The sequence below is a fragment of the Tachypleus tridentatus genome, chromosome 7, assembly GCF_004210375.1.
Source record: "Tachypleus tridentatus isolate NWPU-2018 chromosome 7, ASM421037v1, whole genome shotgun sequence".
NCBI lineage: Eukaryota > Metazoa > Arthropoda > Merostomata > Xiphosura > Limulidae > Tachypleus > Tachypleus tridentatus.
Window position 1 is genome coordinate 143645809 of NC_134831.1, and position 27008 is coordinate 143672816.

The window sequence follows — 27008 nt, forward strand, 5'->3', positions numbered from 1 at the left end:
ATCCAGAACATGTTTTTGGATTTATTGATCCAAGCCAGACATCGAAAAGATTCGTTTGTTTCGATGCTTACCGTTTTTATTCGTTTATAAGACGATTCGCTTATAAGACGGGTCCCAACTTCACCTGAGAGATTGTCGATATTCTGTTTAGACTCATTTATAAGACGAAGGAAGGAAAGCAGGTAACGAGAGAAAAGTGAAAAAAATGGAAATTAATAGAAACCTAATTTTGGGTTTCGTATACGATATTTCGATATCAGATTAGAAGGAGAAAAATAGAAGAGATAGAAAAGTGAAAATAAATGAATAAATCCAAACTCGGTGTTCAAGCGTTTAATGGAATTTCATCAACTATTTTATTTACTGTATGATAAATATTCATATTTAAAACACATAACAAAGAACAATCTAACGCACAAAACTTATCACAACATATTTCAGTATCAAAGTACTTTATGCTAACTTTTAAACCACATTTCTTCAAAGTATTAAAAGAGTTTGCGCAAACTGCACTTTAATAGAACACAGCAAATCAGTATGCAAGTTATGAAATTCAAAAGCCTTCAAATTATTCGTTGTCGCTATCTCCAAACAGTTCATAAAACTGCTCCTCGGACAATCCATCATCGTAGAGGTCACATTCCTCCGTGTTCTCCACAATCACAGATCTAATAATAACAAGATAGCTCACATTCCTATTTTCACTGTCTGAAATATTTGCACAGTTCTGAGTGAACTAAATTTATTTTCTATGTCTGTAGATCTCGCCTATAAGACGGGGCCCCCCAATTTGAGCCCGAAATCTCGAGGAAAAATCCCCGTCTTATAAGCGAGTAAACACGGTAGTCAACAATCAGTTCTCGCCCTATCTTCTACACTCAAACCTGCCTCGACTTAACTTCGTCTCTGCTTTTGCTTGTACATACCTGCCTCAATATTTAAAAACAAATACAGCCTAATTAGGATCAGCCCACTTGGTTCGAATAGACCCTAATAACTCTCAGAAATCTCTAATAGTGTCGAGCAAATAAGATTGTTTAATCTTCGAACACCCTTTATAATTAATTATTTCTTTCGAATTAACTAATTTTACATCAGAACAACTGCCAAACGACAAAGAAGGTCATAATACTTCACGGAATTCAAATGCACATTCATTCCTAGATGAGGCTATCATATCCAATTACCCTTTAGTAACAACATATAAAACAGTCATGTTTGTGTTTAACACGAGAGCATTGTTTAAGAACGCCTAATTTCAAAGCATATATCGCTATTATACTTCCTAAATTCAAAAACTATATATTTTGCTTTTAATAAATCCTAGATAATTATATTGTAATGATAAGAGGGAGTGACAGTTTTAATAATATTCCTAAAATTCCTTAGAGTTGAATGGTGTGAAAAATGTTTAGATTTATTGAACTTGGAACTTTGAATATATTCTATAAATTCTTCCTGTTGCTTAATGCTAATTAATTTTAAGAAGTTCTATTCTCATGTTTTTTTCGTCCTATTAGTTGATCGTCCCGCTTTATGTTCAATTTTTATTTTTATTTTCACACAACATATATATAACAATTGCAACTAAAGTTGTTTGAATAATTAACAACGGATGGTGGTTACTTTTGTTCCTAAAGCATTTTTGATTCAACATTACAGTCTTCAATGTTGTTTTCTGTCTTTTCTGTAGCTTCTGAAAAAAAAAGGAGATAAAAAGATCTTAGTCGTGTAACATCGGAAACTTATCTCAGAGTTTTAAGCGTGCTTTCTCAATGGCTCAGCGGCAAGCTTGAAGATTTATAACGCTAAAAATTGTGATTCGATCCAGGGATGGGAACAGCAGAGAATGTGCAGCTTTTTCCCTGAAACTAACAAATTTTCCTATAACCCATACTTAACAATACCTTTATTGATGAAACCGTGATCGTAGTTAAACGAACAGTTGTCTTGTTTTCCATCAGTTCTGTAAACGAGCTAGGAGTAAAAGGAAAATGTAAACATCTTATTTAATTCTAACTAACAATAGTTTCAACCTAATGAGGCCCAGCAGGGCCAAGTGTGTTAAGGCGTTCGACTCATAATCCGAAGGTCGCGGATTCGAATCCCGGTCGCATCAAACATGCTCGCCCTTTCAGCCGTGAGGGCGTTATAATGTGACGGACAATCCCACTATTCATTAATAGCCCAAAAGTTGGCGGTGAGTGGTGAAGACTCTAGTCTTACACTGCTAAATTAGGGACGGCTAGCGCAGATAGCCCTCGAGTAGCTTTGCGCGAAATTCAAAAAACAAACAATTCAACCTAATGTTTTTTTCAGAAACATTTCTATAAATGAATAAAAACTGTTCTTTCGTTCCTAATTCCAACTGGAACACAACAAACAAAGTGTGGCACAAAGAGACAAAATACACACGTTAATACAAACCAATTTAACTTCCAACAACCTGGTGTGTAAATCAGTCAAATATTTTTGTACATCGACTGTTAGTTTTATTTACTTGAAAATCAAAGCCGCACTGGGCAATCTGGTGAATACACCGCGAGGATTCGAACCACGGAATTTAGCATTGTAAGTCCGTAAATATATCGCTGTCCCTTTCGAAAACAATTAAATACAACATAACAACCTGTAATAATTTATGAAAAACAGAACATTTCCTATTCCATTCTATTCTCATGATTATAATTTGTAGTGCACGCTCACCTAAATTCAATGTTTCTTCTAATGCTTCATCAGTAACATTTTTAGACTTCCGACGGGAGAATCGCTTATATATCTGAAAGAATACAGCCATGAGGATACCAACGCACATCATGGAAAATCCGTATAATGCAGGGAATAGAAGAATGTATCTTTGTAACTGTAAAAATTCAAATATGTGCTAATTAAATATAAGTTACAAGTAATAATTCCATCAATGAAACAGTTTGTTCGTATTTTTCTAATAGAACTATGGAAATATCCATTTTAATTTCTCTTATTTTATTCATTTTATTGAACATAAGTTATTTTTGTAAACATGTTAAAAATTACAAAATAATGGATAATTTAAAACCTGGTGTTTAGTCATGTCATCAAACGTTACATGAACTTTAGGTCCTTTTCACTAAAGAAGCACTAAATAAATAGCGAGAAAATAAGTTCATGAGGCTCATGAAATTATATTCAGTCATGTCATTACGATTATATCTCCCTAATATTAGAGCTGACACAGCCAGGTGGTTAAGGCACTCGACTCATAATCCGCGAGTTGCAGGTTCGGATCCCCTGTTACACCAAACATGGTCGCCCTTTCAGTGGTGGGAGCATTATAATGTGACGGTCAATCCCACTATTCGTTGGTAAAAGAGTAGTTCAAGAGTTAGCGGTGAATGATGATGACTAGTTGTCTTTCCTGTTGTCTTACACTGTGAAATTAGTGACGGCTAGCGCTGATTGTCTTCGGGAAGCTTTGCACGAAATTCGAAACGAACCAAACCTATTTCTTCAGAGTCATTTACCGGCAGCAAAAGTTGTGCATAGTCCACATCTTGGGTGCTCCCTCACTATTGCCGGGATTTTATTGTTACAACTCCATTACAATGATTTACTGTTCCGAACTTAGCATTGTTTCTTTTACATTCACTGGCGGAAATTGTTCATTTCATTTTGTGCTTATAGCTAAAATATATCTATCCTTGTTTAACTGGTATGTAAAAATGTGATTCTGCTATTCCAGAAACCAGTGGATGTTACATGATGACTTTATTATGATTCGTGTTGTTGTCTTACTTTATAATACCGAAACGACATTGATTTACCGAATTCATTGAAATAAAATAGCAAACAGCTTGTAACGGAAAACTTGCCAGATTTGGAAAACCGAAAAAATATATACTAGTTAAACGAATTTCTTTTGCTTTCTATAATAAACGGCACATGTCTATCTTAATCCTCTTTTTTTTAAACTTTTCACGTACGTAGCGAAGTCACAAGAAATATTTCAAAGGATAGTTGGAAAAAATAAGTAAATAAACCATTTAAACAGAAATGCTCACGAAAGATATCAGATATGACAGTTAAAATTACATTTCTGTATGGAAGCAAAGCAAATTGGTTTATTTTCAAATTTCAGTAAAATATATTAATATTTTAGTGTTTTAGTGTTAAATATACTTATTCGCTTGTTTCAGTTATATTAACAAACTGTTGAAGTGTTACTGTTTAATGTCACTCCCGGTATAAAATATAAAACTTAATTTACTGTAACAGAAGAGCGTGGTAGAGAAATAGAAAAAGCAAGATGAAACCACATCTCGGAGCAAAAATTTCTTCAATAACATAAAATTACAGAAGGTTAAGTATTCGCATATTTCGCTGAAAATCTGCAAAAGACACAGAATAAAAATATTTCAAGGAATGTACAATCTTTAATAAAAAGGATTCATTCCAATATAAAAACAATGATAAAAAATGGATAAAACGAGATATGGTTAGAAAAACAAGTGTCAACACAAGATTCAATGAATGAACACTTTATATTGATAGTAAAATGTATGATCTTACACTGAAAGGAAACGAAAGAGAAATCACGGTGAGAGCAGTTCCAATATTCTGAAATCCAGCTTCAATTCCAATAGTCCTACAAATATGCCATGGTTGGCGAAAGATCCGACCAAAGACGGCCCCAAGAAATATTCCTCCGCTTGGCATGAGTATTTCAGCTATATACAGTGTGGTAGGAACGTCATCAAAGATGTCGGGGAAAATAAAGACTTCCATTATATGAACGATAAGAATGATACCAAATCCACTGTAACTTCCTAGCTAGAAGAATAATAAATAAAAGATGTTTTAGGAAAATACTTTATAGTTCTTGCCCTCTTAAGTTATTTTAAAGGCATTCTAATGCTTTACAAAATTTACACCCAACAGTAAACTAAGATATCGGAATATAAATTTATATTCATGCGTAATCCATAAAAGGAAACGTGGTCATACTTAAATAAACGTTTTAGTCTGTAGTCACAGGTTAATGTGCATAAATATATTTGACATTTTTTAACTTTAAAACAGGGTTTACTGCGTGATAACGTTTTTAAAAAATGACTACCTTTTGCACAAAAACAACTTGATTAAATATGCTACAGTAACACTTTTAAAAAAATGTACGAAACAAGAAATAACATCAATAACTTCAGTTGTTTGATTTATATTCAGGTGTATATAGGCTAATGAAATAGTTAATAGTTTTGAGTAACATATTCCAGTGATTTAGTCGATTTCAGTAATAAATACACTTTAAGAGCTATATCGTGTAGAACGTGCATACAATTTGAAAAACAAAGAATTATACGTGCATATTATTACATTATCCCTAATACGTTGTTTGAATGAATGAAAAATAGTAATTTCCTTATAAATACTATTACTAACGTGTTTTCTTCTTTTCTTTATTTACTGTGACAGCAGGGATGGAGTTAGAATTAACCAACTTTGAGTGACAGGTGAGCATGGCTGATATTTCACTATAAAGATCGTATATTAAGTCCTTGACTTCAGTGATACCATACCTAGCCAACCTCAAATCACAGTCGCCAGTAGTTGCAGTAATACTGACTGACCCCCACTCAGTCTTCAAACTGACCGTCGGGTGAATATTGTTTAAAAATTTGGTACCATGTCCACCTGAATTATTTAGCTTCTGTTGTTTTCGTTTCGTTTATTGTTAAGTACGGATATCTTCATTAATTAACATTTTGTACATTAACAGATACAACAAGTCGACATTTGCTTATTTTTTTCACAGTAACTTGAACATTTTTCAACTCATCATATTTATATTCATTTTCCCTTATTTTTCACGATGAATTTATAAATGGGATCACATCTGAATTGCGGATAGAATGTTAGCATTTTTAGATATATTTCTTGGACATATTCATAGTATAATTCTTCCGACTTTTTTCAAAATATTTCTCTTAAACACCAGCATGTGAATTTTGTCTTTTTTGAGGTTATTTTGGTTCTAATATTATCATATAGTGCCTATAAATACATGGACGACCGGAAACGTTTAGTAAAAGTTCATTGATAAACTATTATTACTCTTACAATTAGAATTATTATTACTATTCAGACCATCATCAGAGACATCACTTCCTTTCAAACTATTACTACTACATCGTCAGTGGAACCGACTTTCTTGGAAGTAATTCATCAAAGATTACTTTTCTTGTGGAATCATTGCACTGTTATGTGTCCTTCTCAGTGGATGTTTCTTCTTCCATTTTCATCAGCTTTTATTATCTTTCACAGTGAAATGTTTGAGCAAAGTAGTTTTTACATACTATAAAATTTCATAGTATTATAAAAAGGTGCTTGTTTGCTTAGACCAATATTAAATTACCAAATGAAAATATATATATCCCTCTTTTGGTTTTTCTTCTAATAGGACCATAAGGGACTCAGGAAAAAAAATTGAGAATAACGCATTGAGTGAAAACAGTTCAGCTGAAAGAAGCATCTAAAAATTCACCAGTACTGACAAAAATGCTATGACTGATAATATTTTGACACAACGTGAAAGCCCTTTCCAACATGATTATTATGTTCTAAGTGATAATATATCCACAGAAAGTGAAAGCTCTCATGAACATAATTATTACATTGTAAGTGATAATATTTCCACAGAAACTGATAGCTCTCTTGAGCATAATGATTACGTTCTGAGTGATAATATTTCTACCGAAAGTGATAGCTCTCTTGAACACGGTATAATAGATTATGAAATTTATAACAATAACAAAAAGTAGTGAAGACTCGTGGCGTCTTATACAAAAACCACCCGATGGTTTAGATTAATTATGAGCTATAAGTGAAGATGCCGGAATATAAGAAACCGTAGAAAGTGACAAGCTGTTATCCAATAGACAGAGCTGAAAAATAGAAAATAAATTCTATTCTCGTGCATGATGTATTATTGAAAACATTTCTGCAGAAAAATATCTAATGTTATTAATATTTTGTAAGGAACTCGGGCATGATTTCAGTGAAAACACATTATTAAGTCCAAATGAAAATTAATGGATGAAAAATGTTCAATGAGCCAAAAACTGTACGTGTTGAAGTACTAAAAGATAGCGATTTCTTAAACTAACTTGTTTGTTTGTTTTTGAATTTCGCACAAAGCTACTCGAGGGCTATCTGTGCTAGCCGTCCCTAATTTAACAGTGTAAGACTAGAGGGAAGGCAGCTAGTCATCACCACCCATCGCCAACTCTTGGGATACTCTTTTACCAACGAATAGTGGGATTGACCGTCACATTATAATGCCCTCACGGCTGGGAGGGCGAGCATGTTTGGTGCGACCGCGATGCAAACCCGCGACCCTCGGATTACGAGTCGAACGCCTTAACACACTTGGCCATGCCAGGCCCCTTAAACTAACTAGTGGACAAACAATTCGACTGATGATACACATGCAATAACACATTCGACGTAACATAATGCAAAACTAATAAGTTATTGGAGTAAGGTAGTAAATAAACCGTGCTCTACCAATAAAACTCATAAAAATAATAAATATACAGATAAAAAACAGCAAATACGACACAAAATAGTAAAACAAAAATCTAAAACTCTCTTATAAAACCCTTTGTATGGATAGTTCTTTTTTATGTATTTTGATTATCATTGTCTATTTAAGGTCTCTTCGCTGACAAAATCAAACGAAATAACAATACCCTGATCTGGTAAAATTCCTATAAATTAAACGAGTCCTATCATCATGAAAGATGTTTATCCACACTAATTAAACCAAAGTATTTTCAGCAGAAGTCCTTCTATCTCAAGTAATATATGACTAAAATTGGTCATATAAAATATCTTTGATTAATCAGACATGAAGCATGTTGAAAGAACTCTAGAAAGGAAATAACACTGGGTAGGACGAATTCCTAGATTGGTTATAATTTATATTATTACTTTATACAATGCTATATATATATATATATGTATGTATGTATAATATGAGGTCAAGTTATTTTGAAAGTCTTTCATTGATATAAGACAATCATTAAATGTTATTAATGAAGAGATGTGCCGATTATCAGATAATTATTGATCAAAATGTAAATAGCTTGAACCTACAACATTCAGAGAGGACAATATATCAGATCATTTTCTGACCTCAGAGAGTTATATCCTTAGTAAATAAGATTGTGCAGAACCATGTTGTCGTCAATAGGCAGTTCAGAAATTACTTCGTCACCTGAGTTTGCTTAAGAACAAAACTACTGTGAGCTATTTGGGGTCTTTCCATTGTTATAAGAATGTAAGATTATTGCTATCCCATTAGAGCTCCCAGTGCTTCTTAGGAATATGATTGAACTACAGAATATTGTCATTTTTCAACGTGAATAAGCCCACTGGAAGGCGACATATTCCAATATGGTCTAACTCAGAATGTTCCCACGTTAAGTTTAGACAAAAAGTATGTTTGAGGAGTTAAAGTGTTTGCCATCTCATACGATTGAAAGATCAGTCACCATGCCTACCTGGCGATAAAAAATAATTTATTATTTGTCATAACACAACCGTAAAATTCCAGTTCATTACTTATAAGTATCTTAATTTTCACCTTATATTGCTTAAAATAATTAAAATTTGCAAATTGTAAATATCTTACCTTAGTAAATATTTGAGCCACTTTTGGTAACTTTACTTTCAATAACATTCCAAAAGCAAGAGGCAACACGATAATTACCAGAGAGACTGCCATCTTCCAGTAAGGAATTATAACAGTTCCTGTATCAATTCCGTGTGAATAAATCCACAAGTTCAAAGGCATCATTCCTAGAGCAATAATTGTTGACCACGTTGTCATAGCGACACTGAAGTAAAAAATATAAATGATTATTTAGTTAAAGGAGACTTATAAAACAAAATAACACTACAACTTATTGAGGTTTGCTTTAAAGTGTGTCGATGTGCAGCATTAAATATTGCTTTTGTTTGTTTATAAAATAAAGTTACATTATGGGACATATGTACCGTGCCCATTGCATGTATTGAGGACCTCAGTGACATGTCTGTAGACTTACTGTAATAAACACCGGGTTTTAATTATCGTGGTGGAAAAAACACAGTTAGCCCATTGCACTGCTTTGTGCTTAACTACAAACTAACAAAGCGTGAATTAAACCTGAATTTTTCGCACGATAACCCTCAGACTTCCAGGTGAGCCATGGAGGCACACTGCTTTTGTGAAGAAGGAAATAAAGTATTCCTTGTGACCAATACAAATTTAGATTTTCTATTGTTATAAACAAAAAATAAGACGAACAATTACCTTATAAAATATATAGATACTTGTAAGTAATATAAAAAAATTATAGTAAGAAAATGCTCTCTTTTCATTGAATAAAATTTATTACTTGGTATTGCGCTGGTTGTGATTTATTTTACAGAATGCACATTCGGTTCCTCAGTCGTTAATCTGAGGACTTATAACGCTAACAATCAGATTTTGACAGCTGCAATAAACAGAGCACAAACAGCCCATTGTGCAGCTTTGCACTTAACGATAAAATAACACCTATGAAATCTCCAGTACAGTCTATGCACTCAAGAATCTGTCACCCTCTGGTACAGCACTAAGTATGCGGATTTACAATGCTAAAATCGGGGGTTCGATTCCCCTCGGTGGACTCAGCAGATAAATCAATGTGGCTTTTCTATAAGAAAAATACACAAACACACACACACACTCATGAAATATACAAACCATACTTTCCACAATGCAAAGGAAGTTTCTGGTTACCTTCCTTCTCACAAACCTATTTACCTAACTACATCCAGAAAGAAACATAAAAAATGCAAACGTCAAGCAATGCACATAATGTAAGGTAGCAGTTCGCTCACAAATGTAAATCTCGACAAACATAAGAATTAAAGACTCAGTAAACTTATTTAATATCCTACTGTTGACCAAAATGTCCAGAAACAATATATTCAACTCTACTAAACTCAAAGAAGCACTATTACGTCATGGTTACACCCTGAAATAAAGCTGAAACAGTTCAAACTTTCCTCGTAACTAGTTCAAAATTCGCTGTAAGGTCTTTTCCTCAGTCTGCATAAAATTTCGCAAGAAAATCGTTATAAGTTCTTTTAACGTTATAATTGCAGTACTTTTCCCTCAAACAAAACTGTCCTCATTGTGTTTATAACGACCATAGAACACATGTGTACCTATCAAATGAATTTAATTTAGCAATTAATATCGTTTGGTTTGTTTCGAATTTCGCGAGAGAAGGCAGCTAGTTATCATCATCCAAAGCCTACTCTTTTGCCAATGAATTGTGGGATTGAACGTCACATTATAACACACTCACGGCTGAAAGGGCGAGTATGTTTGGTGTGACGGGGATTCAAACTGGCGATCCTCGGATTACAGTCAAGTGCCTTAACCACTTGGACATGTCGGGCCAGTTAGTGTTGTCAGTAAAAGGTGGCCACTTAGCGACTTTGTAAGAGTATAACTGAAATATTCGGAAAATGAAGACCACTGATAATTTCTCGGCTAGAGAAACGATTAGAATCCCTGGAATTTCACGTAAAGCTACACGAGGACCATCTGCGACACCGTCCCTAACTTAAGACGGCCTGGCATGGCCAAGCGCGTAAGGCGTGCGACTCGTAATCCGAGGGTCGCGGGTTCGCGCCCGCGTCGCGCTAAACATGCTCGCCCTCCCAACCGTGGGGGCGTTATAATGTAACGGTCAATCCCACTATTCGTTGGTAAAAGAGTAGCCCAAGAGTTGGCGATGGGTGGTAATGACTAGCTGCCTTCCCTCTAGTCTTACACTGCTAAATTAGGGACGGCTAGCACAGATAGCCCTCGAGTAGCTTTGTGCGAAATTCCAAAAAAAAAAAAAACAACAACCCTAACTTAAGAGTGAACATTTTTTGGAAAGGCAGTTAGTCATCACTATCCATCACCAACTAATTGGTGAAGTGGCCGTCACGTTATAGCGCTCCCACAAATAATAGGGTAAGCGCATTGAGTAAAACAGTGATTCGAACTCGCGCTCCTTCTATTGCGGATCGAACGTCCTAACCATCTGGCTACGGAAACTATTTGAGATAAGGTACTTGCAGATGTAATCTAAGAGAGACGAACTAGCCTTCATGGTGTTGGAATAAACTTGTAGGTTCAAGAAAACCTGAAAAAATCGAAACAAAACCTTATGACCTGAGAGCTTTCGAAAGGTGGACCTTTCTTCTTCAGTAGCAAAAAGAGAGAAAAAGCAAGACGACATCCATGGAGACAGAAAGCAATCCTTTATAAAACGATATTTAAAAAATTAATAAACTGTCATAGTATAAACACAAACATGCACTTTAACTGATATACATACACAAGTTAATGTTGTGTTAATTTTAACATATCTTTACCTCGGATGGTTTTTCTATAAATTTTGCACCTCTGGATCAAAAGGAGAAACTAGGACATACATATAAATAAAAGTATATCACACGAGAAACATACACACTGAAACAGCAAGAGCTGCAATGATAAGGAAAGGATGACAATGCTGAAGGTGTTTGGATAATCCTTCGTTTGCGGCTTGTGTAAATCTGCCTACAACACCATGTGCAAAAATTCGTGAATTTTTGTGGCTGGCCATTCAAAATGTTGCGCACAAAATGTTTGCATCATATGATGTCGATCATAGTCGTCTGCGCCAATATTGAATGATGTCAACCTCAGTTGAAGGGTTAAAAAAGTAAGTTATCAGAGGAAACTTTTAATAATTACTAAAGTTTACAAGAATCACGGAAAGCTGAAACTATGTAATCTCAAAAACTTAAATTGTTGAAGGAAGTTTTGCTAGTTTCTAAGGTTTACAGGTAAACAAAACTAACAGAATAAGAAAGCACCCATATAATTACCACGTACGTATTCAATGAAGTAAATCCCACGCTGCGACAACGACAAGTCGTCGTATTTACATTACTATAATCAGAAGCTCAATTCCCCTCAGTGGACACGTCAAGTAATTCAATTTGGTTTTGCTATAAGAAAACACGCACGCACGCACACACACACACACACTGTATGGAACATACGGATGTTGCATCAGTGATGTCGAGAAAACTCACTTGTAGAGAAAAAATATATATGTAAATACGGCTCGCTTGGGTTGAGAAAATATTTTCCGTAGAAGAGCAAACGTTTCGACCTTCTTCGGTCATCGTCAGGTTCACTTTGTTCGCTCCTCTACGTAAAATATTTTTTCAACCAAAACAAGCCGTTTTTACATATGTATTTGGATGTTACATCACTTCTATCATCAAATATCGTGATATTATAATAATTGAAAGACATGGAGAATTCCTATATATTAATATTAAAAAAAAACATGTTAACTCTGATGTTTGTGTTATTTCAGACTTTTTAACTGGTTAGAAGAAAACTGGCTTTATACAATGAGCATTAAATACGTTACCAATAAAATGGACATAATACGGGTTGTAGGGGACAATAAATCATTTTTTCTGTAAAACTTTTTCAAGCCCCACGCTAGTACAGCGGTATGTCTCCGGATTTACAAATTTAAATCAGGCGTTCGATTCCCCTCGGTGGGCTGAGCAGATAGCCCTCTGTAGCTTTGCTATAAGAAAAAACACGCACACACACTTTTTTCAAACTTTACCACAAGCTAATTGAATGATTACTACCAACAGATTAAATAAAAAGTCTATCGGGTTAGATTATTGAGACCAAGTTTTACCTTCAAAATTCCCCCCAGTGACACAGCAGCATGTCTCCGGATTCATACTGATAAAACCCTGATTTCAATACATGTGGTGAAGATTACGCAGAAAACCCACTACGTAGCTTTGTGCTTAATTTCAAACAAATCAAGATATAAATTATGTGTAAACAAATAAAATACGTACATTAAAGTTTTGATTTCAGGAGTAATAAGGCAAGTAACCGAGATAAAAAACTAAATAGGTCGACAACATAACGAAATATAAACCTAATTTGGCTCATTAATCACATAAATTTGTTTTTATTTTCTGAAATTAAATAGTGAATGTGGGTATATAGTGACATTCTCAGATTGCGTGTTTAATATATATTATTTACTTGTCACCGTTACTTCATTTCAAACTGATATGCACGCATTATTTTTCTTTCAGTTAAATCTAACTCTGCCATTATCTTTTGGAGTAACAGTTGGATACTTTAGGTGAATGAAGTTCAAATAAAGTTTAAATACATTTGAAAAATATTCTTGCAGTTTATGCTAAATCTTTAATGGTATAATAAAGCAAGATATTTCTTATTTTGTTATTCACCTTATTACGATGGCACAAATATCAAGCGCAAAAATTATAAAACAGTAACACGAAAAGTTAGATAACCTTGCTTTCACGATTCCTTACTTTCAATATACGTTTTAAGTAAACAGCATATTACGTGTAAATGTTTGAACCCGCAAACATGCTATATAGTTACCTTAAAGAAAACAAATGACACTAAAACTAAACCAACCTTAAAGAAACATCTCCTCCACAGAAATAGGTAATCATGTTAGATGTACTTCCTCCAGGACAACATGATAAAATCATTATTCCTGTTGCGTATAAAGCACCCATTCCACAGATCTTAACAAAAGAAAATGCCAGAAGAGGAATAAGAAAAAACTGACTGGCCAAACCTATAACCAAACCTATAGGTTTCTTCAGGTGACTCCAAATCTGCAAAAGAAAAATCATATCGTGCATTAAAATCTATTTTCAGTTATAAAACCTGCATCTATACACTGTACCGTTTTTTACAGCTCTGTACTCTTACATATATTCAAGAATCACAGCTTTGTTGTGGGTAACCACTAATATGAGAGCTTAAGAAGAAAGAATGGTATTTCTCTCATGAAGCCCAATGTTATACGCTTGACAAAACAGGCATTCTCTGAAAATGGTAGAATAGAGGAGCAGCAAAACAAAACCGCTTTACTGAAAGATTTGTTTGTTTTTAAATTTCACTCAAAGCTACTCCAGGGCTATCTGCGCTAGCTGTCCCTAATTTTGCAGTGTAAGACCAGAGGGAAGGAAGCTACTCATCTCCACCCACGGTCAACTATTGGGCTACTCTTTTATCAACGAATAGTGAGATTGAGCGTTACATTATAACTCCCCCACGGCTAAAATGGCGATCATGTTTGGTGCTACGGGGATTCGAATCCGCGAGATTACGAGACGAACGCCTTAATCCACCTGGACATACCGGGCCTTACTGAAAGAATCCAACTGTTAATGTATCTTTCTAATGTCACTCATATCTTTTAGTAACCTATACTATTTATTTATTCATTTTCCATAGCTAATTACTAATAAACTAATCAGCTGGCTCCTTTTTTAAATACTTTTAACTTTAAATCTATTTCAATCAACTGAATCATTAAACCTTAAAGGCCCAATTTTGATATAATCTCCTTCTTCATATCAGTCCTAACTTCTGTAGCCTGCAAGATAGTTTTAGAACCTTATATCCAAGACCCTAACCAATTAATACACATCCACAGCATCCAATTAGCAACCCTTAGAGAATTCACTACCGCAAAAACTAACTTTATGTTCAATGACCAAAACTACCTACAAATAAGTGGCCGAAGAACGGCCAATCTCGTGTCAGCAATTCTAGCCAACATTTTTATATACACATTAAATGTCAAGCAATCTATTCAACCTTACACCCACTACTATACTGGTAATGATGTGCTGACAATACAATTGCTGGTTTCACATCCACAGAACACACACTCAGTTTTTTCAACCACGTTAACTTTACACACCCCAAAATTACATTCACCTGTGAACAGGAAAAAGCTAACCAAATAGAATTTCTCAACCTCAATATCACAAGAACCGGTATACAATGGAAATTAGAAACCCACAGAAAAATCACTCATACTGGACAATACATTCCCTGGAACTCAGGGCATGAAACAAACAAAAATGAATATATTAAGAAACCAAAGAAACACAATCGTAAATCTATGTTCACCTGATAAAATTAATGAGTAAATCAACAAAATAAATCAACACTTCATGAACATCAACAAATTTCCTCCTAAAACCGTGAAAAATTATATGCACACACCAAGAACGGTAACAAACAAACAACAATAAATTCCAAGATACAACAAACTACAAAACCTAACACTGCTGCATATGTTTCTGACATCAGCGAAGAAAATAACTAACACTTGGAAAACTTATAAGAAGACCCGGCATAGCCAGATGGTTAAGGAACTCAATTTTTAAACTGAGGGTCGCGCGTTAAATTCCCCGTCGCACCAAACATGTTCGCCATTTCAGCTATGTGGGCGTTATAATGTGACAGTCAATCCTACTATTCGTTGGTAAAAGAGTTGCCCAAGAATTGGCGGTAGGTGGTGATAACTAGCTGCTTTTCCTCTAGTCTTACACTGCTAAATTAAGGACGGCAAACGCAGATAGCCCTCATGTAGCTTTGCGCGAAATGCAAAACAAACCAAAACTTATAAGAAAACACAAATTTCCAGTAAACTCCAGTTTTTTTTTTAAACTAGGTAAAAAACTAAAGTAATCCATACTATGTAAAAACTACACTGACAAACACAATACCAACATTACTCATAAAATACAATGTAATAACTGCCACGACTTTGATATTGGAGAAACGAGCAAATTTTGTTCCTGGATAGTATGTGTTATTCCTTAATTGCTTATGTTGTCAAAGTATACACCAGACAAATAAAATGTTTATAACGCTCAAAAACTGGTTTCGATACTTGCCTTGGGCTCAACATAGGTAACCCATTTTCTATCTTTGTGCCTAATAAAAAACTAAACACATTCCAGGTAATAATAAGTGAAATGTCTTTGTGTATTTTTTCTTGATTGATATTTGAAAAATAATTATGAATCTAAATAAATTGAGGAAGTATACTTTTGTTTCTTTGAAGATATTTATACTGTGTCTTATATTCACATGTAACTGTTTAAAATCTTTGATATTTGCAATTTTTTCCTTTTTCTCATACTTCGTCAAAGTTCTTTTTGAGAATACTTGATTCGTCTGCGTACAATGAATACTATTGGGTAATATTACTGTTTAATGAGTAAATGTGCTTTCGAGGTTCTTCTGCGTTTCATGGGGGGGATGTTCAAAAACATTATTCTACCTGAAGCGGCCATGGCGGTCGACTCGCTATTGAGGGTCAAGGATTCGAACCCCCATCAAACCAAATATGCTGCCCTTTCAGCCCTGAGAGCGTTATAATGTGACAGTCAGTCCTATTATTCGTTGGTAAAAGAGTTGCCAAAGAATTGGCGGTAGGTGGTGATAACTAGCTGCTTTTCCTCTAGTCTTACACTACTAAATTAGGGATGGCAAGCGCAGATAGCCCTCATGTAGCTTTGCGCGAAATTCAAAACAAACCAAAACTTATAAGAAAACACAAATTTCCAGTAAACTCCTGTTTTGTTTTGTTTTAAACTAGGTACAAAACTAAAGTAATCCATACTATGTAAAAACTATATTGACATACACAATACCAACATTACTCATAAAATACAATGTAATAACTGCTACGACTTTGATATTGGAGAAACTAGCAGGAAAACAAACACCTTCACATGTTTTTGAACACTGCAAATCAAATAAACCCAGCATCACCACAGAAAACACCCAGCTAAGTAGGGAAACAAATGTAAACAAACGCAAAATCAAAGAAGCCCTACTTATACAACAACTAAAACCGAAATTAAACCAATATACCCATACTAATTAATAACCTAACATCTAACTCCAATGCCCCATACACTCTCGTCCCTAATACATGTGCCCGGCAACGGTCGGTCGCAAACTCTTTCTTTGTTAACCTGAAGATGATCTGAGAAGGTCGAAACGTTCTTCTGTACTTATTTTAGTTAAAGTACTAATAACCATACTAGTCGTATTGAGAATATATTAATGTCACATGTTATACATACAACACTTCTCAACACTTTGTGTTGTCATACATTGCTGCAATTGACTGTTTTTTTTTTTAACTTTCCGTACATGTTAAAATGGCTGACGCACTTCTTAAGGAAAGAGAACTGATAGAATCAAATAGTTTAATGTTTAAAGAAATTAATTTGATCGGGAATTTCAGAACTATTCTCAGGAGATCTGTCGCACCCACTCGTATAAAACCATATAATAAAAATGCCTTATTTGTATAATAGTGACCAAGGATAACTCAAAATCCTAACACTAGTTTAATTACTGGACATCGAAACCAGTCCATTCTTATTCCATACTCATTTGCCCCCCAGTGATACAGCAGTAAGTTTGCGGACTTACAACGCTAGATAAATGGGTTTCAATACCTGTGTTGGTCAGAGCAGAGATAGCCTATTGTGTAACTTTGTGCTTAATTACAAACTATCAGTTTTAAACTAGTTAAATCAACAATCCCTCCACCACTCACTTTTCAATTTTTTCCTTGTCTGGGTGTTTAAGCACATTTTTATCCAATAATTTCTCAACAAGTGAAACATTTTGTTTTACAGTGCAGCCTAATAATGAATTATATTAACCATTTCAGTTACGTAATAATCTAATACAGTATCTTCTATATCAATTCATTCAAGATGCAACATACCCATAAACCAAATCATCTGCACAACAATGCCATCCATCTGACATGTTTATCCAACAAGTCTAAGCGTAGTATATCGGTTAACATGTCCAGACTTTGAATCGGAGGTATATTGTTCTTGTGTCGCTGCTGCAGAAAATTTGCTCCTCACTTTATGGGACCGTAGGTGAGTTAGAAAAGTGATAATTAAATCTCACTTCAAAATTAAGGACGACTTTGCGGAGACAAAATTTGGTTAACGTTTTACACAAACAGTTATTTTGGATGACAACTCCATTGTTTTCCAATCAATAAATTGATCATTGAAAACATAATATTGATAGCTAAAAAAAGTACTTATAAGTATTTTAATTAAATGACAAATTTTCTCTTTCGCTACACTACCAAATATTTTGCTTTACAGGGTTCTTTGGAGTTCATTAGTAATTTGCCCCCATCCTTTTGCAAATCGTGATTACGACACATTCTGTTTCCGTTATTTAATTGTCATTACTCAAGTTGTTTGTTTCTTCTGTACTAACCCTAAGATTTTTAACTTCTAAACCAGATTTATTTATCGTCCAACGGCCAAATAGAAATGTAAGCCTAAAAACCTGTATATATTTCAAGACATTTTTATTTTACGTCATGCAGTTGAGAACAAAGAAATTCGTACCAGTTCTGGTTTTCGGAAAATATATAGTATGTGAAATTTGTCACTGTAGATTTTCGATCATAATAATTAACACCTCATGCGGCTGTAAGTTAGGTATAACAAACAAAATGTAAACTTAATCGCGCTTTCTTTTTTTCGTTAGTTTTCTGGCAATTTGTTTATCTTTGTGGTTTATTAAGATTGTTCTACGGTAAACCATCTGGCATATTACCAGAATATGCGTCTTCTTTTACGGTTTTTTCACATTTAAGTGTGAGACGCTACCAGCTTACCACTGAGGCACTAGGAGGCTCATTACCAAGGACAGATGTAACACATAAAACACTTTAATAAAACTACACCACGTTTATATTTTACATGAACCTAAACAGAGTTGTTCGGCAGAAACGATGTATAGTTTTGTCATTTGTGTGCGTGCACCTGCGTGTTGCCAATTCTAACCACCCATCTGCATTCAGCATAAATTTTATGTTCCTCGTTCCACGTTGTTTGCATATTGCAAAAAAGCATTTATAAATGTTAATAAGTTCTTATCTACTTGAATACAGAGCTTATAGAAGCCAAAAGAGGAGACTGATATTTGAATAATGAGCGTTATTTAAACCTATTAAACCGAAAACTTGAAACATGTAAAATTAAATAAAAGTTCTTTCCTTCAATAGGAAAATAACAAAGTTTCAAAAATTTCAAAACATATCCTTGAACGTTTTGATAATCTATTCCTTTTTACATATCATATGATCGGGTTTTCTTGACTGCAATGACCACTCTTGAGAGGATTTGAATGAATGTCTATTCTAATTGAAATGTACACTGGCCAGTTTTAAAATTCACTATTATGATACTAAAATCAAATAATTTATTCACATAAAAAAGAAACGAGTAACCACTTATACAAAATGTTCCAATTGTACACCTTACAGTAAGTCTGAAGGCTTGCAACGCTCTAATCGGGTTTCGATACCCGTTGTGCTCACAACGCAGCTGATAAGCACAGGAAGGTAGCCGATTCAGTACAGTTGAAACTTACTACGGGCAAACCAATTTTACGAATTATCTACTATAATAGATAGATAAATATACCTATGCGAATAAAATAAAGAGTAAAGAAATTGCAACATTCCTTTGTAACTGTGCCACAAACAGGTACACAACTTCAGTTGTATAACAGAACATACTATTGCTGCATAGATGTTTTGCATCATAGATGGCATCCTGAATAGCTTTAAACTGACACATTTCTACTAAAACTTTCTTCTTGTGCACTATTTATAAAACTATCAATAACGATTTCCTGCTAAATCTGAAAATATAGTTCCAATTCTATATTGGGTATTTAAATTGGTCAACTGATCTTTCTGGCTAGTTATATTTGTGTTCTAGCAATAACTCAACTGCACTTTTGATTATCATGTTGCATGTAGTTTGTAACATCATTAAAGTACTGAGAAAGGCTTACTTTGTTTCTTTTAATGTAGTAGAAGGCTATTGAAATTCGGTCAAACATGTTCACGTGATAACTGAATTATAGTTGTCTATACAAACATCATTACTTATAAAATAAAACTGATAAAACAATCACGTGTCCCACAAAAACCTTGAAGTCAAATTTCAGAGAGTGGATTAGTTTACTAGTTATCACCACCCACCGCCAACTCTTGGGCTCATTTACCAACAAACAGTGGGATTCACTCATATTATAACTCCCCTATAACTGAAAGGGCAAGTATGTTTCGTGCGAAGGAAATTCGTAGCCTCGACCCTCAGATTACGAGTCGATCGCCTTGACCACTTGGCCATGCCGCTATCTCTTCCTATCCTAAGCCTTCACAAATCTCTCGCACCGCAAGTTCTTGACCTACTTAAATCGAACATTAAAAGTTGGCCATCGTTCTTATAACGCCCCAATGGTACCCAAAAGACGTATCGGGTTTTTGTAATAATACGGCGCGAATTTGGAACCCTAGAATCCCCACTCCGATACGCTAACAATTAAGTTGCACCTGCCTCAAACATTCAAAAAACAAATATAAAATAATATCAGAGTAATATTTATAGTGTGGCAAAAGAGAATATGCAAAGCTATGTACGCTCAATCAAACACAAAACTGGCTCTTGCGTAAAAAAAAAAAAATATGTACGTTTTGAAATTTCTATTTTATAAATTAATTTAGAATTGCTAAACCACGGTAATTAATGAAAATGCTTTTCTATTTCATATTTTGTATGCATTACGTTTTTCAATCTATCATTTCAATAGTATGAGCATGGTAACTACTATCTAAGCGTCATTCTTGTACATTAGATAGATCATGGAAAGGCTGCAATAAGTAACGGTATGCTTTGGACATGTTAGACTTTCAAGGGGCCCCTTTGGTTACGAATTAGTTGTGCGTAGTGGAGCAAAACGAAAGTGAAGAGGTCATGAGCAGATTCGACGTTTACGGGGTTATAAAGCGATGAATAGCGTAGAAAGAGTTCTGTATTTTTCAATCTTTTTCAAGTATCTACCGAGTATTCAAGCAAAACACTGTCATTTATGGCTAGAAATTGATAAAATCTTGAAATAATATTATCGAAAGGTACTATTTGTTTTCAAACAAGCAGGGGTGCAGATATGATGTCATGAATACGTCACACGCGGATCTAAATGTTTTTCACGAAACATAGAGTTACAAAGCGATGAATATCGTCACTATCATTAATTAGCATGTTGCCGATGCACGTTGCTAACTAACAACTAAGTAAATGTCTTTGGCATGTTTTTATCTTTGGGCAAGAAAAAAAAATTCAACAGAGATTACTACAGAAGCCTGCAACTCGCTGATAGCCACCGTGCACTGTAAACCCTACCAATTGTTGGTATCGCAAGTGAGCACTGGTGTCACGTGTAATCGCCTAACATAACATAATTAATAACTAAAAACGACACAATTCACATGTACTTAAATTGTTTCCAGGACATTCCCATCAATCATCGCATACCTTAAGCACTTGGAAAAGAAATGAGTGTCCCTTTCCTTACGAATACATATAGGTGAGGTAGTCGGACAGGGCAACTGTGGATTTCTTTGTGATCGAACTCTTTAAACCAAACGTGGGAAACCGTTGTTCTGCTACATTAGATGGATTATGGAAAGTCTTTAGAAATGAATAGTGTGCTTTAGACATTACAGGTTTAGGATGAAATTTCCTATGCTACAAGGCTAATGCAAGTTGTACGATCTTTAGATAAAATACGATCAGGCAATCAAGCATGAACTACTATAATGTGGTGAAGCTAAGCAATCATTTTTTATTATGTATCCAAACTGTATACACACGTACATCAATTTTTGTGATTTGAAATATCTTTTCCTGAGACATCAGGAAGTGCCATAAAACATAGTTATTTTCTTTAAAGATGCAACACTTACCACTTGGGTCAATACTTACCTGACTAGCAGATGTGAATTCGGCCCAGCATGGCTTAGTGATTAGGTGCTCGACTCACAATCTGGGGGTCACAGCGTCACGCGGTGGATGGTGATGATTAGATGCCTTCCCTCTACTCTTACACTGCTAAACTAGAAATAGCTAGCGCAGATAGCCCTCATGTAGCTTTTGAAATTCAAAGTAGCTTACCCGGCTACTTGTACAGCAAATAATGGAAAAACGTTTCATAAAAAAGTTTTATAAGCAAGCTTAGTTTGACACTGATCAAAGATTATATTTTCACACAGCACATGATTGTTGTTTGTAATTCAGCACAAAGCTACACTATATGCCATCTGTGTTCTACCCACTACGACTCTCGGTACACGGTTTCTAGCGTGGTGAGTTCAAAGACATATCGCTCTATCACTGGGGATCCGTCCACATGAACCAGCCAAGCATATTTTTAGTACCAATCTTAAGACGTTTCAACAGGACGGGGTCATTACAGAAACCGGTGAGTTAAGATTATTTCGACAGATCTCGATGAATGAAAGTCGGCACAACTTCTAAAATTAAAATAAACTAAATATTAATGAAAATATGACATGACAAAATCTATATGGTATATACTAAAATAGTGCCATATTGGCCATAATATCACTCTTCCTATATTTACTTTTCTTTGCAGAAATGGCATTTTTAATTTCATAATAATTAAGGAAATCATCGCGCGTCCGCTTCGTCTTCAATATTACATCTAGTACCGTTAACTTCAAAAAATATTGAAACTAATGCTATCCTTCATTTTCGACATAACGATACAATTCTGCCCGTTTACTTTTCGCTGTAAGTGCAGTAATCAAGTGACCAATCTATGATTCAGCTGGTATGTAACATAGACTGGGATATCTTAGAATATGTTCTCCCTTAATCCGTTCTGGAATTAAGTTTAGCTTAATAGCTATACTTAAACCATCACATTCATAACCATATAAAGAGCATTTCAAACATGTTTTATTACTATTTTGTTTTACTTTAAATTTACAATTAACTTTTCCATGTTGCCTCTCATGGTTTGCTTGTTTTGAATTTAGAGCAAAGCTAAACGAGGATTATCTGTACTATTTGTCTCTAATTTAACAGTGTAAGACTAGAAGAAAAGCAGCTCGTCATATCCACTCACAGCCAACTCTTGGTCTACACAATTACCAATAAATACAGGGATTGACCGTCCCACAATTTATTCTGCATTGTAATAAAAATTGAAAAGTTAATTTAATTAAAGAAAACTGTCAAGGAATTTGATATAGTGTGCTACTATCGAGAAATCTACAGATTTGGTGAACTCAAGAAAATCTAAGTCGTAAAAATCTTCAAAAAATAATTTATTCGAATATTGCAAAGGGCACATGATTGTCTGTCTTATTGCTTGTGACTTGAGTTTAAATAGGCTCAGTCACTCCTTCCATAAGTCTGCCTGACACCAGTTCTATCTTACCTTGCGATGATATATTTTATGAGTACAAATATTACATCTGTCTGAGGAAACGCACAGGCAATATTTTGTTACCTTACCTGAGATGTGCAAGACAAACAGCTTAAATTATAGTACCTACTTATCTTTCGTATGTTTTGGTTGTTTTTTTTCAAATAAGCACAAAATTACACAATGAGCTATCTGTGCTTTGCCCACCACGGGTATAAAAACCCGGTTTTTAGTGTGGTAAGTCCGCAAACATACCGCTGAGTCACTAGAGGGCATCTTTCGTATGACTACACACGTACAGGTTAATTATCGTATATACACCACATATACCACGTTTATACACATACAGTTTAATAATCTTATATTATCAACATATCCCAAGTTTGTATACGTACAGTGCTATCTATTAAAATAAAGAATACATTTGGTAATTATGGCATGCAAGATGTACAAAAGTGAGAAGATAACTTCAGCATTTGTCTCCTCACATGAAAAGGTAAATCCAGAGTACATAAGTTATTAAAACACTGGCAACATGTAAGTAATACAAAACAATTGTTTTCCACTTCGATCCTCTTCTGTGTCCAGACACAATTAACCATCAATAGATTTATTCATAAATAGACAAACTGTTAAGAACGACAACAATACAATCGAAGTACGGATTACATGTATTAGGTAACATTCGATACAATCTGCTTATAATCTGTTATATGAGCGTGTGACGACTGAAGTTAAGGAATGGTGATGAAGCCTTGTAAGAAATACAAATATGGCGTTTAAGACGAAAAAGTTTCCTTCACGTTAGTCGAATGTTTCTGCATACACACAAATCTCCAATATTAAAGTATTCTTGTGCCATTTAAACTACTGTCTATCTTTTTTACACAAGGCTCAGTTTTTCATTTATAAATTTATCATAGTGGGTTTTGTTCAGCGTTCAGAGAAACGAGTTTGATAATTGCCACGTGTAACTCGACAAACCGTTATTTCTGTGTATACGACAATGTACATGATATTTTCGAACAGCTGCAGTTGGTAATGCTCCGAGATGGTTCAGAATATGTACATTGGTGCGGTTGGCAAATATCAGTAAAATTAGAAATAACTTTGTGCCGATTTTGTAACGAGAGTTTTATAGAAAGGACGTAAAAAGTGACTCGCCACGATGTCTATAATAACTCGCCATCCTAATACATCAATTTATGACATAGAAAAACACTATGTTTTCCGCGCTACATAATGTTAAATTATGATGATGAAAGAAAACAAGAGAAAAACTCTGTCAATTATTTTTCTAAAAGAAAGAAAAATGGTAAACTGTGTTATTATATTTATCTCCAAGGGACTGCGTAAAGCCCACCAACATCAAACCATAAGATAATTCGCTTAAAATGTACTCAAGAAAAGTTATACACTCTATACGTAGAGTGTATTTTTCATTTGATAGCGGGTCAAATTTTGTCCGAGGCGTTCAAGTTGCTTTCATACAAAACAGTGATGAAATGTGATCTTATTTTGTTTCTTTTACGTTCAGTAATAAAGATTACAAAACCAATAACAGAAAATTCCTATTTTTGTTTTCGTATTTATTAAGGTTATAAACAGATTTCAATACTCCTGGTGAGCATATTCAAATAGCTTATTGTGTGTTTTTTGCCCTTAACTATAAACAAACCAGTTGCACGAATTATTTACTATATTAGATGTATTAATATATTTATTTCAATCAAATAAAGAGTAAAGAAATTGTGACATTGATTTGTAACTGCGACACAAACAAGTACCCAACTTCAGAAATATTCTGTTATACACTATTCACGTACAGAAGTTTTGTTTCATACATCGGATCCTGAATAGCTTTAATATGATACAATTGTGTTAAAAACTTCTTCTTGTACACTATTTATAAAAACATCCACAAAGATTTCCTGTTAAATTCGAAAACATTCTTTAACTTCTGTGTTGGATGTTTAAATTGGTCATATGGTCGTTGTGTTTAGTTATAATTGTATTCTGGCAAGAATTCAACTAAAATTTGATTTCCATGTTGCACACAGCTTTTAACGTCATTAAAGTTCCGAGAAAGGTTTACTTCTGTTTCTTTTCTTGTTGTAGAGGGCGATTACAATTGGGTCAAGCTTGTTCATAATTATATCTCAGTTATGATTATTTAAATGGACTTCATTGTTTCAGAACCTAGTCATTTAGAATCACAAAGTAAATAACAAAATTCACTCTAAAGAAACAAACAAATAAATCACGTATCTTGCTACAGCCTTAAAGACAACTTTCGAAGATTGGATTGGTTTGTTTCTTATATTCACTCAAAGCTGTATATACAAAGATATATATATATATATAGCACAAAAGCTTGTGTGTCAGTCTGTTTATCCTTTATCTAACTACTCCTATGACGCTGGGCTAGTCTCAAACAAACTTTGTGATATAATAGTTTGGGACAAGAGGCTTGTTATTGAAAGGTCAATAACCCATCCACTCCCATTATTACTCATGTTGAATATTCATTGACTTTGACGTAAATAAACTTAACCATATTCATAGATGGCACCTCGTCATTTCAAAATTCATTTATTTTTTCAAGTATGAGCTTTTAGCTCATAGCTGCGTCACCTCCTTAAATGGCATGGTCAAGTGATTAGGGCACTCAACTCGCAATGTGCGTGATATTCGAAACAAAACAAAGTTCCAAGCTTTTCGATTAATCAACTTGACCACGACTAATGTCTCATAGATTAATTTATTCTAATTTCGGCTGAAATACTTCCAATTTCGTGGTATGCTAGTAGAAATCCTGATGATTAAAAAATTGAATCGAGTGTACGCACACCCCAAGTTTGGTATTGCCGACGCATAAAAATTTTGTTTGTTTGAATTTTGCGTGAAGCTATACAAGTGCTATCTGCGCTAGCCGTCCATAATTTAGCAGTGTAAGAGTGAAAAGAAGACAATTAGTCTTCACCACCCACCACCAACACTTGGACAACGCATTTACCAACGAATAATGGGATTGGCCGTTATATTATTACTCCCTTACTGTTGAAAAGGCGTGTATGTTTGATGGAACAGGTATTTGAATCCGCAACCCATAGATTACGAGTCGAGAGCTATAACCATCTGGCCATGCTGAGTTGAGAAAAAGTTTATTGATTGATTATTCTGAAATAAGCACAAAACCACAAAATGGGCTGTCTATGCTCTGCTCAATAACGGTATCGAAACCTGGTTTCTAACGGTGCGAGTCCACAGGTATGCCGCTGTGCTACTGTAGAACGCATACAAATATAGTTAATAAAAAGTAAAACACAGGCCTAATAAAATAATCCTGTAATACTGCCTAAAATTTTCCATATACCGCGATTATTGAGGATTTTCTATTACTTTAAGTTGGTGAGGTTAGTTATTTGTAAAAAAATATTTTATTTTTAGAGGTTTATCCACGGAAGGTGTTTAAAAGGGCTTAACACTCAGAAAGTTAAAGACAAATTATCTCTCTTCATTCATTTGAGGAGGCTAAGCCTTCCCAAATTTATTATACACCCACACCATCGTCAATGTTTGGTGTACTTTAATCAAATCGTGGAAGTTAATTAATGGTCTAAAAACGCGCCTGCGGTCCAAACAGCGGATCTAATCTTGACAATAATGAGACCCAAACAATAACCCATGTGTCCACACTCTGGTGTACTAACTGTTAAATTACTCCTGACCCAAACATTCGGAGAAACAATAATGA

At 34.5% G+C, this 27008-nt stretch overlaps 1 protein-coding gene across 1 annotated transcript in view; it reads right to left on the minus strand.

Moving 5' to 3' along the window:
- Positions 1 to 1634: 1634 nt before the first annotated feature.
- The window catches only part of LOC143257829 (ileal sodium/bile acid cotransporter-like), a 51662-nt gene continuing 26288 nt past the window's right edge, over positions 1635 to 27008 (minus strand). Inside the window, exons 3-7 of the mRNA XM_076516858.1 lie at positions 13553 to 13758; positions 8672 to 8876; positions 4549 to 4809; positions 2707 to 2863; positions 1635 to 1696 (exon numbers count right to left, since the gene is read on the minus strand). Coding sequence (XP_076372973.1) covers positions 1635 to 1696; positions 2707 to 2863; positions 4549 to 4809; positions 8672 to 8876; positions 13553 to 13758 — 891 coding nt within the window. The remainder of the gene's footprint in view (positions 1697 to 2706; positions 2864 to 4548; positions 4810 to 8671; positions 8877 to 13552; positions 13759 to 27008) is intronic.